Source organism: Trifolium pratense, linkage group LG6, assembly GCF_020283565.1.
Source record: "Trifolium pratense cultivar HEN17-A07 linkage group LG6, ARS_RC_1.1, whole genome shotgun sequence".
Taxonomy (NCBI): domain Eukaryota; kingdom Viridiplantae; phylum Streptophyta; class Magnoliopsida; order Fabales; family Fabaceae; genus Trifolium; species Trifolium pratense.
Window position 1 is genome coordinate 7,800,606 of NC_060064.1, and position 18,834 is coordinate 7,819,439.

The 18,834-nt window shown below is 33.8% G+C and overlaps 2 protein-coding genes across 3 annotated transcripts; both read right to left on the minus strand.

Annotated features, from left to right (window-relative positions):
• Positions 1-10,083: 10,083 nt before the first annotated feature.
• LOC123892901 (small polypeptide DEVIL 16) lies at positions 10,084-10,952 on the minus strand. The gene has a single exon (XM_045942776.1). The coding sequence runs from the start codon at positions 10,642-10,644 to the stop codon at positions 10,435-10,437; it is 210 nt and encodes a 69-aa protein (XP_045798732.1). The 5' UTR covers positions 10,645-10,952; the 3' UTR covers positions 10,084-10,434.
• Positions 10,953-13,963: 3,011 nt separating this feature from the next.
• LOC123892902 (RNA polymerase sigma factor sigF, chloroplastic-like) lies at positions 13,964-18,593 on the minus strand. 2 transcript variants are annotated; one of them, XM_045942777.1, is made up of 9 exons: positions 18,437-18,593; positions 18,191-18,345; positions 17,309-17,433; positions 17,005-17,193; positions 16,630-16,903; positions 16,317-16,547; positions 15,856-15,996; positions 15,527-15,727; positions 13,964-14,328 (listed from the first exon to the last, which is right to left on the minus strand). In XM_045942777.1, exons 1-9 carry the CDS (start codon positions 18,486-18,488, stop codon positions 14,041-14,043), a joined length of 1,656 nt encoding a protein of 551 aa, XP_045798733.1. In that variant the 5' UTR covers positions 18,489-18,593; the 3' UTR covers positions 13,964-14,040. The 2 variants fall into 2 exon arrangements, with proteins under 2 accessions (XP_045798733.1, XP_045798734.1); XM_045942778.1 differs by having other exon boundaries at positions 18,191-18,340; positions 18,435-18,579.
• Positions 18,594-18,834: the final 241 nt, after the last annotated feature.

Sequence of the window (18,834 nt, forward strand, 5' to 3'; positions counted from 1 at the left end):
GAAACCAGTTTTACCGATGGAAAATGTGATCGTTAACTCAATTACGTTAGTTGAAAAAGGCCAAGAAAAGGAGATTGAAGAGTGTGTGCGTCAGTTAGAAGCCTTGGAAGTTGAGAAAGTGCAAAAGAAAATAGAGGATCTTAATGTTACAAGGTCTGGTGAATTAAAAGAAGAGGAGTCAGCACCATCTGCACCCGAGCTGAAGGAGTTACCAACACACCTCAAATATGTGTTTTTAAGCGAAAAATCTATGCATCCCGCTATCATTAGTAGTTCCTTGAATGCTTTGGAAGAAGAAAAACTCCTAAGAGTGCTTAGAGAAAATAAAAAAGCACTCGGGTGGAGCATATCTGACTTGAAGGGAATCAGTCCAGCCTACTGCATGCACAAGATCAAGTTAGAAGAGGAATTTAAACCTGTCGTCCAACCACAACGACGACTGAATCCAACCATGAAAGATGTTGTGAAGAAAGAGGTTACAAAGTTGCTTGAAGCAGGGATGATCTATCCCATATCAGACAGTTCATGGGTAAGTCCGGTACATGTAGTCCCTAAAAAGGGAGGAATGACAGTCATCAGGAATGAAAAGAACGAGTTGATTCCAACTCGTACAGTTACTGGGTGGCGCATGTGCATAGACTACAGGAGGTTGAATCAAGCAACAAGGAAGGATCACTTTCCTTTACCTTATATGGATCAAATGTTAGAGAGGCTGGCTGGTCAAGCCTTTTATTGCTTTTTAGACGGCTACTCTGGCTACAATCAAATAGCTGTAGACCCGGCAGATCAAGAGAAAACAGCTTTCACATGTCCATACGGAGTATTTGCTTACCGCAGAATGCCTTTCGGCTTATGCAATGCTCCCGCTACTTTTCAAAGGTGCATGTTTTCTATCTTTTCTGATATGATTGAAAATTCCATTGAGATTTTTATGGATGACTTTTCTGTGTTTGGTAAAAGCTTTGATATTTGTCTTGCCCACTTAGATGTTGTTTTGAAGAGATGTGTCGACACTAATTTAGTATTAAATTGGGAAAAGTGTCATTTTATGGTTACCGAAGGAATAGTGTTAGGACACAAAATCTCTTCAAAAGGCATAGAAGTGGATAAAGCAAAAATTGAAGTTATAGAAAAATTACCACCTCCGATTAATGTGAAAGGAGTGAGGAGTTTTTTAGGCCACGCCGGTTTCTATCGACGTTTCATAAAGGACTTCTCAAAAATCGCTAAACCCTTGTGCAATCTCCTTGTGAAAGAGAATGATTTTAAATTTGATGATGAATGCTTGAATTCTTTTTCCATTATTAAAAATAAGTTGGTCACCGCGCCCGTAATCACAGCCCCTAATTGGGAATTACCTTTTGAACTTATGTGTGATGCCAGTGATTACGCGGTTGGAGCAGTGCTTGGCCAACGACACGCAAAATTTTTCCATGCTATATATTACGCGAGCAAAGTCCTTAATGAAAACCAAGTGAATTACTCCACAACTGAAAAGGAATTGCTTGCTGTAATATTTGCTTTGGAAAAGTTTCGCTCTTATTTAATTGGTTCGAAGGTTATTATTTTTACAGATCATGCAGCATTGAAGTTTCTACTCACAAAGGGGGATTCTAAACCCCGGTTACTCAGATGGATACTGTTGTTGCAAGAATTTGATATTGAGATCAAGGACAAGAAAGGGGTTGAGAATGTGGTAGCTGACCACCTCTCAAGGTTGGCAAACCCCGAAATAACGAAAAAGGAGAAAAGTATAGTAGCTGAGTTCCCAGATGAGCAGCTATTAACAGTGACTGAAAGACCATGGTTCGCAGACATGGCAAATTTTAAAGCAGGAAATTTAGTCCCAGATGATTATAGTTGGCAGCAGAGAAAGAAATTTTTTAATGATGCTAAATTTTATCTTTGGGATGATCCATATTTATTTAAGGTAGGTCCTGACGGTTTGATAAGACGATGTGTTGCAGGTGAGGAAGCAAAAAGTATCATGTGGCATTGTCATAGTTCAGCTTACGGAGGCCACCACGGCGGAGAAAGAACTGCAGCAAAAATTCTTCAATGCGGTTTTTGGTGGCCTACCATGTTCAAGGATTGTGTTGAATTTGTAAAAAATTGTGATAAATGCCAACGAACAGGTAGTATTGCCATGAGGAATGAGATGCCCCAAAATGGAATTTTAGAGATCGAACCTTTCGATTGTTGGGGTATTGACTTCATGGGTCCTTTTCCCTCGTCTTATTCTAACCTTTACATTCTTGTTTGTGTTGATTATGTCACCAAGTGGGTTGAAGCAACTGCTTGTGTTGCTAATGATGCTCATACTGTTGTTAACTTCTTGAAAAAGAATGTTTTTGCTAGGTTCGGAGTACCCAGAATTTTGATCAGTGATGGGGGGAAGCATTTTTGCAACAAATACTTGGAAAGTGTGTTAGCTAAATACAATGTCAAACACAAAGTTGCTACCCCCTATCATCCACAAACATGTGGACAAGTTGAAGTATCCAACAGGCAGTTGAAACAAATCCTTGAGAAGACTGTTGCTAACTCAAGGAAAGATTGGGCAAAGAAGTTAGATGATGCGCTTTGGGCGTATAGGACTGCATTCAAGACTCATCTTGGGTTGTCACCATATCAGTTGGTGTATGGAAAAGCATGTCATTTACCGGTGGAGCTAGAACACAAGGCCTATTGGGCAGTAAAATTTCTAAATTTTGATGAAAAAGCAGCAGGTAGGAAGAGGTTGCTAAAGTTGAACGAGTTGGAAGAGATGAGGCTGCAAGCTTATGAAAATGCAGTCATTTACAAGGAGAGGACCAAGAGATATCATGATAAAAAGTTGGTCAGAAAAGAGTTATACCCGGGGCAAAATGTGTTGTTGTTTAATTCTAGATTGAAACTTTTTCCCGGAAAACTAAAATCTAAATGGTCGGGTCCCTTTGTGGTTAAAGAGGTTTCACCTCATGGAGCTGTGGAATTACAAGATCCGGGTTCGTCTCAGACGTTCAAGGTTAATGGACAGAGGCTCAAACCATATAAGGGAGGCGAGATTCCTACTGAGAGGGTCTCATTGGTACTGACTGATCTTTAAGGTCAGCACGAGTCAAGCTAGTGACGGTAAAGAAGCGCTTAATGGGAGGCAACCCATCAGGTATGTTTTAATTTTAGTTTTCAATTTCCAAAAAAAAAAAAAAAAATAGAAACTCAAAATACAAAAAGAAGTGAATTGTTTAAGTAATTTAAGCTGCAGAGAAAGTTAAAAATCGCGTCCCCAAACAGTGCTACAGTGGCACGAATTTGAAAAAAAAAAAAAAAAAAACGAAGCAAATATTCATGGGCAATCTCTGTTTTTCTCGCGCCGTGAGATCAATTGCATAGGGACGCGATTTTCAATTCCTTCTGCACGTTTGAAGTGCATGCTTGCCTACAATTTGCATAGGCCCACTTGTTTTGTTTTGCAAAGAGATAACTTTGAAAGTTGTTTTGTTTTATATAAAAAAAAAAAGGGCAGGCACGTATCTCTGCTTTTAGTACTCAACTTCATGAGTATGATGATAAGTTTCACTTTCTCTAGAAACAAAACCTCTCTTCTTCTTCTTCACACTTTGAATCTCTAAAATTTCAACACCTCTCAAACCACAAACACAACAACTCTCCATCACAAATCAAGATCCATGGCCGAAACTCTCCACCCATAAATCATCAAATTCTTCCTTTAATCTTCATCTCTATACCACCATATCAACCATTAAAACTCATCTTTTTCTCACCCTAAACCCTAGCACGAAAATCTAACCAATACCCAACCTTTACCAAAACAACCATAGGTCCAAAAAGAGGAAGATATGTCAATCTTGAACTTAGAAAACAAGAGAAGCAGTATTTGGAAGATATGGCGCAAGCAACACAGAGGTTTCCAGGTCTCTTTCATCCAGGTGGCGGTTCGGGTGTGTGGCCACAGTTTGCAGTTTCAGGAGTTTTACATGTTGCTCCTTTTTATCTACTTTATGTCATGCACTTTCTTTTAGTTTTAGTACAGAAAAAAACAAAAACAAAAAAAAAAATGGAAAAAGAAGAAGAAAAAAAAAAAGAGTCGGTCATAGACGTCGTCTGCTGACAATCCCTTGTGTTTCACCCTTATGTTACTTTGTTTATTATCAAGTTGAATGTTTTTATGTCTTTTCAGAATTGTCAGTGTGTTAATACCTGAATTTGCATGATGAGAATCTCTTAGACTTGCACATAAAAGAATAACGGACGTGTGACTGCTCATGAAAGTGTGATGGTTAAAGAGACAAAGAGATGAATTGGAAAGATGAAGTTTTGCACGGTGTACTAGTTCGATCTTCAGATACCTCAGCTGGTGAGCATATTGAGCCAAATAAATTCCACGGTATACTTTTTCTTTCACATCTTATGAGTGTATCCATGCTGTGTATATTTTCTAGAACTTGCGACTATTCTCTACTGTTGATTGGTTTTGCATTTACACACATAGAGGCACATTTGTTTGGTACTCTGAGCCTTTTCAAGCTACCCTATTTATTATTTATCCGTTGCTAAACCATTTTGAGCCTAAAAAAAATATATTCCCCCTTTCTTTCGGTGACATATCAAATTATAAGCCTTTAAGACCTGAAAATTTTTATCTGTTTGCCCTCCTTGGAGTTAGGTAGAAGCTTTAAATTTCCTTGTCATGGTATCATTTTAAGTTTGGGGTTGCTTATGGAACTAGCAACATCTTAAGTTTGGGGTAGGGTACTAGAGAACTTAAAAAAAAAAAAAAAAAAAAAAAAAAAAAGAATAACAGAGACTCACAAAAATAATGGAGTTTCTTAAAAAAAATATAAAGAGCCATTAAGCATGAAAAATAGTGGCATCTTCAAAAAAAAATTGAAAGATAAGTTCTCTAAGTATCTTATTAACAAGGAATTGAGTCCCGGTAATGGTAATTTGTCAATAAGGAATAGTAGTAGATACCTAACTCCAATTTAGCCTACTTTTCCCAAAATTAACCCACCATTTACCCAAGCCAAGTTATAACCCTCAAGACCTCAAAAATGTGTGTGATGTATTTACTTTGATTGACGTTTAGAATTTTTTCAAGCTTATGGTAAAATAGCATTTGCATGTTGATGGAGTGAATACCCTGTCAAATTGAGTGAATTGGTGAGTGAGAGATAAGGTTGAACCTTGAACATCGTGTGGAACAGTCATTGGACTAAATCTGATTGAAGTCTTAGAAGCCAGAGTGCTAATTGAGCAGAATCACTGAAGTTAAGACCGGTGGTTCTATTGCCGGATGAAGAGAATAAGGTTTATGAGATTTTTATCATTCAAATTAATTTGTTAATTCCCTGACAGTTTTGTTGTGACAGGCATGTCACTTGAGGACAAGTAACAGTTCAAGTTTGGGGTTGTGATGACAGTCAGTCATTTGAGTATTTTTAATAATTATTTTAAGTATTTTAGTTAGTTTTTAAAGATAATGCATGGTCAAAAGAGAATATTTTTTGAAGAAATTGACATATCAAAGAGTTTGAAGACAAAAGACCAAAGGAGAAAAAGGCTTACAAAAATTTCACAAGTTTAAAGCAGTTAGATGCTTGCATTCTCTGGATTTATCGCGCCACGAAGTAATTCTGCTAGGGACACGATTTTGCTATGCAAAAGCATGATGATGTCAGCAAATTGGTTGGATGACACGTGCATAATAATTAATTCGTATCTTGCTTACATGATTTGCTCAGCTAGTGGCACATGATTACATATATATATATATTAGCTTTCTTTTAACCTAAAGGACATAACGCAGACTTGAGAAAAAAAGGCAGAGAAGTGATTGACGGCAGTGGTACATCACATAGTCTCCTGGTTTTATTTCTTCTCTTTTTTATTACTTGATGTTGCTTATTAATTTAATTATGAGTAGCTAAATCTCTATTTGATTAGAACTAGTAGATGATCTTCCTTGAATTGATTTGAACCATGTAAATTGTTGAGGATCCTTGGGACCTTTTTAATATTATTGTTATTCAGTTATTTCTGTGTGTAATGCTTTTTATGAATTGACGAATTTATGAATAGAATTTAGGAATCGAATGATTACTAACCATAACTTTTGAAACCTGAATATGAAATAATTGTTTGGTCAATAGTCGTTTTAGAAATATCGGATTATTGAACTATGATAAATAGAATTAACGTGCATAAATCTTTCTATGAATTTGAATTGACCTAAGACATTAGGGAATTATTTTTATGGAAAAGGGTTCTTAGTCATTAACACCGGTCTGAACTATTTAGTTAATTCATCGTGACAATAAGAGTGAAAAGGTAGCTTAGGACCGCATTTACCAAATCATGAAGAGGAAGTGAATCGAAAATTCTAATCATCCGTTAACCTTTATTAAAAATCATCTATTTAGTATTGTTTGAAAACCAAATATATGCCAAGCATACCCCCTTTTTATTTACGTCCTAAATACGATACAATTGTTTTGTCGAGATTGGAACAATCCCTGCGGATACGAACTTTATAAATTTTATTACTTAACGATAAGTTAGTACACTTGCTAATTTTGTCATCAACATGTTCTGACAATCAGCATATTTTCATACCTTTTGCGTTTGACATTTTTTACTTTATCAATGATTTTAGATATTTTAAAAAGAGTTCAAAGGGCCGTCATACAAAACAATGTTAGCATTGTGCCTCCAAGATCTATGGAAGTGATTTAGTGTGAAACTTTACTCTCACTTAATATACCAAGAATCATTCTTTAATATGAGCTCCCATTCATTCATCTTCACGAGATTATAAAACTTTTAACATTGGTTATTAACTAAACCTTCTTCAAAGGTAAGACCTTTAAAATTAAAATTATTTAACTAGGTAAAAATAATAACATAGCATTAATTTGTTCGAAAGCACGATGGGTCATATTGAAGAATCAAAAGCTAGAAATTATGCGGCTACATTTTCACCGCACATTTACCATTACTCGCTTGAATTTTTCACTACCAAATCCAATACATGTCTAAATCAGATGATCGAGATCAATAACTACGTGATACAACTACAACGTCACGTCGGTGGACCATATTGTTTGTGTAGATGAAAAAAATTGTGGTGGGTAGGACCAAAAGGTTAAGAAAAGAGTGAGGTGAGTGATAAGCCACGGATTGAAAAAAAGAGCCGCACGAGGGTGTGAGAAGGGCTGTCCATATGACCCACAACTCATCTCTTCTTCTCATTACGATTCCTGCTGTCTCCTTTTCTTAGACCCACCACACCATACCTCCTCTTGCATCACTATTCTCCCTACTATACTCTATGGTCTATGCTATGATCTTTAATTAATTATTAGTAGTACTAATAGCATCTCCACATGTGATTTTATAAGTAGGTTTCCTTGTTTTTTACCATTGGATATTTACTTATTTTAGTAACAAAATCATCCGTAATCATTCATATGCACGTCAACCATTATCATCACATTGATTTCAATTTAAGTACTTCCACACATTAACACGTGGTGTGGTACATAGTACATACACATTTTACCTTACCTCTTCTAAGTCTTCATTTTTTATTCTATGCACATGGCTAAATAGCAAGATTATGATTAATATTCTTGCTTAGGGTACATAACAACATTTTCTTTAACACTCCACTTTAAACACACACTTCTAAATTTAAGTGATCTCACTAATTAATTCGAGTAGTGTTATATGGACACAAAAAGATCGGACAAAAATACGATACAACTTTTTTTCACTCACAGCACAATTATCGAGATGTGCAAAAAATATTAAAAAAAATAAAGTGAAACTTTGTTGTATTTTTATTAAAATATTGTGTTAAAATAACATTTCTCTTTAATAATGAATTCCTACTAAAATGAAACAAGTTATGTCTATGTCTCCATAAATTTGCTATGAACTAAATAAATTAATATGGATCAATACATAAAGAGGATGTGTTAAAAAAAAAGTCATGTTCGAGGTGATAGCATCTCCGATCTTAGTTCAATTAAAGATTTTGACAAATTTTTCTCTTATTAAAAATATATTATATATTAGTGTATACCAAATAAATATTAACTAAGTCTTGACAAAAAAAGAAATTAACCAAGTAGTTGATTAATGCCATAAAATCCATCGTCTTCTTAATTATAAAAAATAAATATCATGTTAAACAATATATCCGGAACACTTCATGTCAAGAAAAAAAATACTATAAAAGATAAAATTAATATTATGAAGATAATTTTTTACAAAATTTTCTTATTTATAATTTTAACTAGTGCCCCTCGGAGCACTGTTTAGCAATTTTCTAAAAATAAAAATGACGCAGTACGGAAGCGTGAAGGAAAAGCAAGCGCTAATCCTTTTAGATAAAGGTTCTGGAATCCACCAGATTTCCGGAATCCACCAGAAAGAGTAACTAATCTAGAATCCACTAGACTTCCGGAATCCACCAGAAGGAGTAATTTGGAATCCACCAAACTTGAGAAAAATCTCTGAATTTTATTCAATCAAAAGGTTGCCTTGCCTTCAAGGCTACAATAATTTAACTTAAATAGGAGTGAAAAATAAAATTAACAAATCTCCTAAAAGATTGTAAAAGAAAATAACAAACCTAACTAAATAAAAATAACAAATCTACCTAAAATATAAAAATAACTAATCTAGGTGAAATATAAAAATAAGAAATCTACCTAAAATATAATAAAACTAAATCTATCTAAAATAATAATATACAGAAGAAATCCTCCTACATCAAAAAATTGTCAAATTTTCACTAATTTCTTAAATTGTGATTAAAGTTATTAATAAGGAAATTTCTTTGAAGTTTCACAGTGTGGATGAAGAAAAAGTTTCGCTTTCAATACGTGAAGATGAACAGCAGTTCACTTGTCCTAATGATTTGAGAAAGCAACCACACACAATAAAGTTTTTTTCCCAAGCTGACTCATTCTTTCTTATCTCTCTCCAATTTGACCAACCATATGTAAAATTTAATTAAACAATAGAATCTTTAATATTGCCGTTACTTTATAAAAGCTTGTCTTCATTTGGTGACCAAATTAATGTCTAGTGTTTTTTTTAATTATTAAAATTCTATTACAATATTTAAATATTTAATATGTAGGTATATATGTAGGGAGTGTTTGATGTACATTACAACATAACAAATATTTTTTTCATTAATTTGAACTTTATATGATGCTGAATTTTATTTGTTGGTTGGATAGAAACATTTAACTAAATAAAACCAAAAAATAGAAAAAACATTTAACCAATAGATGGTGTGTGGGATTTGAAGACACAAAATATTATAAGAAAAAATTGGAGATATATGTATATAATGGGAAGGAGATATATATGGACCCAAGAAAATAAATTCAAATTGAAGTTTGATCTTGTCTCATGTTTCCTTAGCATGAAGAGCATTGACAAATCATATTAGATTTTGAAGGTGTATGGGATGTTTGATTATTTATCAATAAATAATTAAGTGTTATCTTATGTCTATACTATTTTAAAATATATATTATTATATTATATAGTTTTTCTCAAACTCTCTACCTCCTATGTGTATCAATAAGTAGCAATCCTTTTTATTTTTTAATAGTTAAATATTTTTATATCATTAATTCCAAAGCTTGACACTGCCAGGTGAATGAAAATTTCAGTAGCCACCACATGATTTCTTCCTCTTTATTTTTAATTTTTAAAACTATCTTAAATATATTTATGCAGACACTTGCAATAGTGTTACACTGTCACCAATATATTTGATTTAAGAAAAATATTATCTCAAAAAAAAACTTAAAATAATATAAAAAAACCTCTTGAGAGGAAGAGGTCTTTGTGGGAATAAAAAGAAAAATCAATTCTATAAAAATAAATAAATTACGCACATAAGTCTTAAAATGGAGTATAAGTATTTTTTTTTCTAGAAACAAATAAACCTATTTAAATTAAATATAATTAATTCTTAAATCAGAATTTCATGCACAATTTCAACTTAATTATCATGACATGGAACTGAAAAAATAAAATAAAATAAGATAAGCATAAGATGATGATGGGTGAAATGACATTAATGTGAATTTGAGAAACATACTCTAAGCATCTGAAAAAGAAGATCTACTCAATAGTTGTGAAAATTGAAACAGATCTAATCTCTTTCACATGTTAGTTTACACACAATGCAAATCCTATAATAACAAAAATTAAAACCAACAATTTCTAGTATGACAAAGAAACCTCTTAATTTCTAGTAGTACCCTCTTAATTTATGTTACAAACCTTATAAAAATAATAATATAAAAAATAAAATAAAAGACAATAATGCGACATTAATTAATAATCTCCTAGCTCTTAAAATAATTAGTCTTAACTTCTTGCATCTACCTTAGCATCTTCTCAATGATCAGCACGTTCATGATAACACAAAAGCATCGCGATACAACGACGGAGAATGTAGAATTTTGCACGTTGTTTCTTCACCAAATGACTACACTTTTGGCCAAAAGACTTACAAGGATCACACCCTTCTTGTTGTTGTTGCTGATGAGTAGTAGTAGTAGTACTATTTTGGTGGATCCTTGTTTTGCTAATTTCATTCACTGCCATGAATGATTTTCTTCTGGCATATAGCAGTGAATCTAGTGGTAGAAAGTAGAAGAAGCATGATAGCTTAAGGTTACACTATATGTGTTTATATATATAGTAACAAAGAAGAAAATGTTATCTATGATATGATAGTACTCTTCTAAATCAAGTATGGACTGTTACTATTGAAAAATCACCAGTTGTCAGAACCATATGAAAATAGAATGGGCCTATATTTGCTATATATCATTTTTTTTACCACTCCTAGGTGCTTATTGTAATTTCTTACAATGCTAAGGTATATTGTTTTTGGAGAAGTTTAAAGGATAAATTCTCATTGTACTATTTGGTGCATATTTGATTCAAGTTTTGGAAGAGACAAATTTGATTCTAGAAGTGTAGAATTGAGTGACTTAGACATGTTTGGATGTTATAGAATAGAATTGATTCTAACTTGGGGAAAAAAGAGTCTTTCGTTTTTCGTGGGTATCGCCACATAGCTTAATCCTGAAAACTGTTTCAAGAATAGAACAAAATAATATAGCGCACATCAGAGAAGAGAGTACCCCCTTTATAATATAATAAGAGAGGCCCTATGCGCCATTTCTTCAAAGATGGAGCAATCCTCACCCGACACCTCGAAAGTAATTTTAGTGTATAACCAAGAGAGAAATAGAGAGTTAGGATTTGGTTGCGTGTTGATGTTGTTCTGAGGAACTATCTTCCTCCAGTGGTGTGATGAGCAGTTAGTTCATATCAGTGTCAGAGCTGTTTGTGTTGGACATATCTTCTCTTTCATTCTCAATGGAACCATCGCGGAGCGTCAATACCTCTCTTCCAAAACTTAATTAACCATACTCAATTTTTATTATCACATGAACGAATCCCCTCATTGTACTATTCAAGTGTGATGATTTTTTTTTGGTACATAGTGTGATGAATTTTTATTTATTTTATAATAAGAAAATTTTCTTTCTAAATATTAAATGCACAAGACAATGATATAATGATGAAATAATTGGACAATCAATTATACCTTATTTTAAGAATGACTAGAAGTCTTGAGATTAAAAGCTAATGTTTCATTTAGTATTAACCCATATGCCCACTTAGAAGGATACAACTAATGTCCCCATCAAATATGAATGCATTATATGTGCAATAAAATGGACAAGGATAGTGGAAACTACATATTTATGGTGCCTACTTGACCCCTTAAGAATTGTTTTTTATTGTTAAAATCTAGTAGATATAAGCATAATGGAGTGTTACTTTTATTGTAGCTAGTTGCATTATTGTTTTTGTGTGGAAACAATGACATGAAATTTCCTTGATGAAGGATACATATGCAATGTCCGGGTCATTAGTCACATAATGTCTAACCCGTGCTCAACTGTTTCATCTTTTGGCATTATAAGATTCTACAAATTTAAGAATATATGAAGCAAAAAAAGAGATATTTTATGTTTGATGAACTCAATTATGGGTCTTTTGGGTGGGTATGCTGCTTTGTATGCATGCATTATACCAATTGGATCCTATGCGGTCGACTTTTAGTGCAGTTGATTGTAAACTGTTAGATTAATAGAGAAATAATCAATTGCATGGTAAAGTTGATTGCAGATAATCTATATTCTGTATTATGTGGATCTTTGGAATGATCTTAAAAAAGAAATTTTGAAGAGCTTGGTGAATGCAGCCATAAGTTCATAATTACTACCTCGGTCTTAATTAAATATAAGAAAAAAATTAAATTGTAATTTATCTAAATTTAAGTTAAATACAGTTTAATTTTTGCTTATGTTTAAGATTGAAGATAATATACATCAATTAAGGAGGCTAAGGCTACGATGGACCACTTCACTTTCACAAGTGGTCCACCGTGGACAAGTGATCTACCGAATATGAATTTTACAACATTCACTATTGGATTGAAAGTTTATATCGTATAGATCATACATAAATTTTTTAAAATTTTTTGAAAATCATTTGATATGTTATTGAGACCCATCAAGATTTAAGTTATTTAATAAACCGTTAATCTTGATGTGTCTCAATAGCATATCAAATGATTTTCAATTTTTCTAAATTTTTCTATGGATGATCTATATGATATAAACTTTGAATCCAACGGTGGATTTTATAAAATTCGTATTCATTATAATATTATTTACGACTGGTCCACCATAGACCACTTGATGAAGTGGTCATATTATAATTTACCCAATTAAGGAATCTAATGTTTTTGCTAAAAGAGATAATATAGGAGGGTGGAACTTGACAAGAAATTCATATTTGTTTGGTGATGCCAATTAACTCAATTAGTTAGATGTCTTCTTCATAGGTCCAATCATGTGTTTACTGTTTAGCCTATGTTGAAGTTGAATAGCCTTTTTTTAGGTTTGAGGTCTTGAGTTGAGTTGAGGATACCACTTTTTTGGGGGCCCTTCATCTAGAATAATCTAACACTTTTTTATAATCTAATTTATTTAATGTCTTGGTTTGAAAAGATGTATACATTTCCTATTTAAGGATGATAAGGCAAGTCCTAATTATGGTTAAGGATGATAAACAAAACATTGATATTATTTGCAAACCACTTGTACCTTTCTTTTCACATCATTGTGTCCTTTTAAGTTCTATTCACATGTGTGTATTTTGTCAAATTAAGTATCAAGAGAATATAATTCATGTTTACCTGCCTGTGCTTGTGTCATTTGATTACCTTATGAAAATTTAGATAAGTCTAGTATATATATTTTTACTGAAGTATAAGTTGTAAAAAAGGGTCGAAAAGATAAGCAAATAACATCAAATCCATCCTTATAAATATGCAAGTATTTTAAGGGATTATATGCAAAAGTAATAAACTCAAAAAAAAAAAAAAAAAAGTAAACTTAGGCCATGTTTGTATAAATACTTTAATTAATCTCTTAGAATCGAGAGTTAAGCCTAACTCAACCCTATAAAATCGGTTTGTAAGATGAAAATTGTCAAATTTTGGAGAAACTCTGCTACCATATTAGAATTGAGAGTTGGACATAACTTAGCCGTACAAAACCGGCTTGTAGGATTATAAATTGTTGTCATATGCTATCATGGAGGGTTTAATAGTTTTTGTTTTTTTGAAACTATAAGTTGTTTTAATAAACTCTCAAATAGTTTCGCAGGAGCTTATGTAAATAGATAAGCTTCAATAAGTTAATCGAAACAGATTCATAGTAGTATTTCTTTTAGTTAATTCAATTATTAAATTAAAAATGTACAAATATATCAAATTTATATAACTCAATAGATATTTTCAACTAGATACGTACTTATGAATATCTCAATAATCAAATATTCATAATCTAAAATTTGATATATATCATATAATCAATATATTTGCACAATTTTGATGTATATGTTATTGATCAACTATACAATCATGTCTACATATGCATCAAGCTGTTGACTAACAATGGACTGCTTGAGCTTGTTCAACCCATTGCTCTCTAACTGTCTGACCCTTTCCTTACACACACCCACCACCTTACCAACTTCTAACAGAGATTTCTCATAGCCATCTTCAATACCAAATCTTAATCTGATTACCCTCCTTTCTTTTGGGCTCAAAATATTTAAGAGGTTGTGTACATGACTCCTCATTAGTTGTTTTGAAACACATACATTTGGGATTTCAATTGCAGAGTCTGCAGTAATCTCCTGCAATTGTAATAAGACTTTGGTTAGTTTCGATCGTTTAACAGAAATTTACACCAAAACAATATGACAGTAACTGAAATGCAGTACTGCACTGTAGGGAAGCTAATACAAAAGTTCAAAAAGAATAGAGTTTAATGGAGATACATTCTCAGTGTAAATAGTTTTGCACCGACATCCAATGAGAACTCATGATAGTGCCACATAAAGGCTGGTTTTTCATTGGATGTCAGTGAAAACTGGTCATTTTTCATAGTTTCTTCTATAGTTTTTCTTGGTCTTCCTCTGCCGCTAGTGATTAGGGTACACTCTATTTGATTTACGTACTCCCTTTATTACGGGGAATATACAGGTTCCGTTCACAAAAGCCCAAACCACTTAAGTAGAGATTCAACTATATTTTCTACACAGGTGTATATTTGATGATGCGAGAAACATATTTATGTACACACTAATGACTAAGCCAAAAGAATGGGGAATGAAACCAAATCACCTGGTTTTGTTTGACTAGTTTATTCAGTTTGTTTGATACACCTATGTTTTAGGTAGTGTGTTATGTTTCTTGTTTCTCAAGCTTACCTCATACTAAATTGTTGGAATATGATCTAGCATCTCTTTTAGAATTGGGAGTTGGGCCTAACTCAACCCTACAAAACCGGCTTTTAAGGTGAGGATTGCCCTCACTTATAGACCTATCTTCAGGTCATCTATCAACCGACGTGGGACTCTTAACACACCCCTCACACCCAACACTATTGGCCTTGGTGCGCGGAGCCACAGATATAAATGGCGGGTGGCCTAATAGCAGGTGGCCCAACGAATTGTGTAGGAGACTCTAGTACCATCTTACCATCTTAGAATTGTGTGTTGGGCTTAACTCAATGCTACAAAACCGCCGTAACTCAACTTTACAAAACCGATATTAAAAAAAAAAAACTTTTGGCTGCTGCTGTTGTTCCAGCACCCACAATAGGATACAATAAATGTGCAATTTTGAGATGACTCTTGCTGCACCCACAATAGGATACAATAAAACTTGGTATAGACACTCAGCAATACAAAATAGGCAGTTGAACGACATTCAGCTGCTCTTAGCTATATAAACCGATGAAGACATTTCCTTTTCACTGTTTTTTGAGCTAGTAAATGATAGGAGTACATCATTACAGGGAAAATTTGATATTTACTTTTAAGACCCTACCTGGAATGTTGTATCCTGGTCTGCCCACACCGGTTGCTCCATCGAAACTGGAGTTCTTGTACAAAATAGCAACATTTCCAACTTATCTACTGTAATTCCTACTTGTTTTGCTATTTCTTCTGTGGTGGGCTGAAGATTTCCTTCTTTAATGTACAATTTCTTTGCTTCCGAAACCTTTCCCAAAAGGGTGTAGAGGTTCACCTAAAAATAATATGCTGGTACCATGTTATGGAAATAGAATTGGAATAACATATTAAAAAGAAATTGATGAAATGGTAATGTTAAGTTTGGCTAACTCGGCTATAAACAAATGAAAAAATTGTTTTTACCGGCAAACTGATTGTTTTGGAATGGAGAAATAAGGCCTTCCTTATTGTTTGCCTTATCCAGAAGTAAGCATAACTACTGAACCGGCAACCAGCTAGGGGTTTGAACTTTTCGACACTCTTCACAAGGCCCACACTTCCCGCCTATAAAACCATCAAAAAAGGAACGTCAAAGACATAGCTTCTAATCATGTTAATAAGATAATTACTGCAACAGTTCTAAAAATAATAATATAGATCCAATAAATGGAATAATGGAAATAGAGATTTCAGATCCATTAACATAAACTTTTCTCCTAGAATTGCAGCTACGAGCCTACGACTTTAACCAAAGATTTATTTTGAGATTTTTCTTTATTCAGAAAGGAGTAATGTAGAATACATATATGAATATGACAAACTAAGTATTAATTACAGATATGAAACGGAAATGGAATACAAACAGACTTTGGTAGCGAGGATACCTGCAATAAGTCTTGAAAGTCGAGACCACGCCCCTGATAATATTTGGCAATGTGAGCTACAAGGCGTAAATTGGCATGAACTAGCTTATCTTTACTTCTGTTACCAGAATGAAGCTGTGTCTGAAGGGTACGACAGCTAAGGCCCACACCATCTGCCCATTCGGCAAAAGTTGGTTCCCTCCCAAACTGAGATTGAAGCTCGATCTTTTTTTCTTTCAATTTAAATAATTCCTGTTGCATATTCGGCATTATGAGAAGATCCTTAATCGAGCAAATAAAACATTTTAATGAAATATGGAATTCTGAGTAACACCTGTATCTGAACAAACAATTGAGACTCTTCTTCAAGGTTCAAAAGTTTCTTTGTTTCAGGACTCCGTAAGAACAAGCGCAGGGCGTCGTTTCCATCAAGCCCTTCTTTTAACTTTTTCTCTACACGTAACCTTCTTTGTACATCGGACTTTCTGGTCAGGTGCTTTTCTTCATAAAAAACTTTTGACATTGACACTTTTCTCTGTTTAGATCGCCTTTCTTTAAGCCGTATTGACCTCACGATTTTGTTCTTTCCAAGTGACAAATCGTCCAGACTGAATCGCAAATTTTAGGCATTATTCTCAACAAAGTAACCTATAAACAGAACAAAAGCCAAATCAAGGATGCCAAAGTTAGCCACAAAGCTAGAACTAACCCAAGAGGCAATGAATCAACATCATTGTCAACAACTTTAATCAATTCCAATTCTTCAGCCACTGCAGTGGCTTGTCTTGAGGCAGATAGGGCTTGCTTAGCAAGAGCAAGTGCATCCAATTGGAAATCATCAGCAGGTTGCATAGTTGAAGAAGAAGAAACAAAATCCCCTTCCGGCGAATAAGCCAATCTGAAGTAGACAATACACAAACCCTATTAAAGCGACAACTTTGTATGTGCAAAAAAATTCAAATTATCAAAAACAAGCGGTAAAATCAGCACGAGTGCAAATCAATTTATCTTACAGGTTCTGCAAATGGCACCGAAGATGCAACTTCCGCATTTGGTTATGTGCCGACTGATCAACATCTCCAGTATTGTTTTTCTCACAGACTGAGGCCATATCCATTACCCTTGTATTTAAGGTGACCTTCGGTAAAACAAAGGGAAGATAATTACACTTGAATGAAAGGTAAACGGGGCAACATTGGCGGACACATGTTAAGGCCTTGTGTGGCCTTGGCCACACTGGTTTTTTAATTTCTTTTTACTTACTTGGCCTAGTGTGTAAGAGCTACTCATTTTTTCCTTTAATTCGTCAACTACTTGATTCCTTCTATAGAATAGTATGAGCAATATTAATGTATATATATAGCCACACTACACATAATATATAATTTAATCGATCTAAGAATTTAGGATACATACAATGTTTAGAATAAAATGTAAAAATTTTAAAACTTGACTCGTATCTTGTATACAGGGGCAAACACATGTTCCGATAATCGCTATGTAACAAAATGAGTGATGAGTGGTTCGTCTTGTAACATATATAGAAAGAGATGTTTTTGGAACAATTGACAATGATATTATTTCAGCTCATTTTCAAGAAATGAATAATAGACAGTTTTCATTGTAAATGTATTAGTACATTTAACAATATTATATTTTATTTTCAGTATAATTTAGTTCATTGTTTTTTTAAGATTTTGGCCAGACTAGAATTTTATGTCTGGATCCGTCCCTGGGCAACAAGTTGCGCCGCTAATCCTTTCTGGATGGCAAAACCAATCCTCTTAAACACTATATCTAGAGACCTAGGAGACACAATATTGCTCTTAAATAGTTGAAAAAAATGATAAAAAGGATCTGATTATATGCTTTTAAAGAGGGTACAGAATCTGAACCTGAGATGTCTTGTCTTCTTTATACATATGAAGTAAAGGCTTATACTCATCGCGATGCTCTTGTAAAAGAACCGAGGTAGGAAAATACTGAGCAGCAAAACTAGAAGACGGATAAGAAACTGCATGAACAGCGTGTTCATGAGGCATCATCATACCTGCACAAAATATAACAAACAGCATCTGAACTAAGACAAAGGTAGTGCTAAATGACAGTTCAACAATTACATATTGATATGAAAAGGTTACCTGAAGAGGAAGGAAGAATTGTGGAAGGGAATGGAGCAGAGGGAGAAAACATTTTACAGTTATACAGTTTGTAGTTTCCTAAGAACAAGGAACAAAGGTATTGATCTTAGACAAACAAAATATCAAAATGCTTTGTTTTCCACACTTTAAAGCTCAACCTCAACTTCTAAGGGGAAAAAAATGGATGTGTGGCTTTAACCGGGTCACTCGATTTACACTAGGATTCAAAAGCCCACATTTAATGGGCCAAACCGCTAAATTTCTACCCTACACCTCACCTCTCACGGTCCATGAATTTAAAAAAATATTTTCAAAAATTCATCGGTGCACGATGTTAGCGCAACAATCGGGGGAGGGTCAGGCGAGGAACATTCACTTTTGTGGCACTTGTTATTTTG

What these genes read in the sequence shown, in the direction of transcription:
- LOC123892902 (XM_045942777.1), bottom strand. Translation starts at nt 18,488, where the DNA reads ATGTTTTCTCCCTCTGCTCCATTCCCTTCCACAATTCTTCCTTCCTCT. An exon ending in AAGAAGACAAGACATCTCAG is followed by an intron (nt 17,434 to 18,190) that starts GTTCAGATTCTG and finishes GTTTTACCGAAG; the next exon opens with GTCACCTTAAATACAAGGGT. An exon ending in ACCAGGATACAACATTCCAG is followed by an intron (nt 14,329 to 15,526) that starts GTAGGGTCTTAA and finishes TTACAATTGCAG; the next exon opens with GAGATTACTGCAGACTCTGC.
- LOC123892901 (XM_045942776.1), bottom strand. Translation starts at nt 10,644, where the DNA reads ATGGCAGTGAATGAAATTAGCAAAACAAGGATCCACCAAAATAGTACT.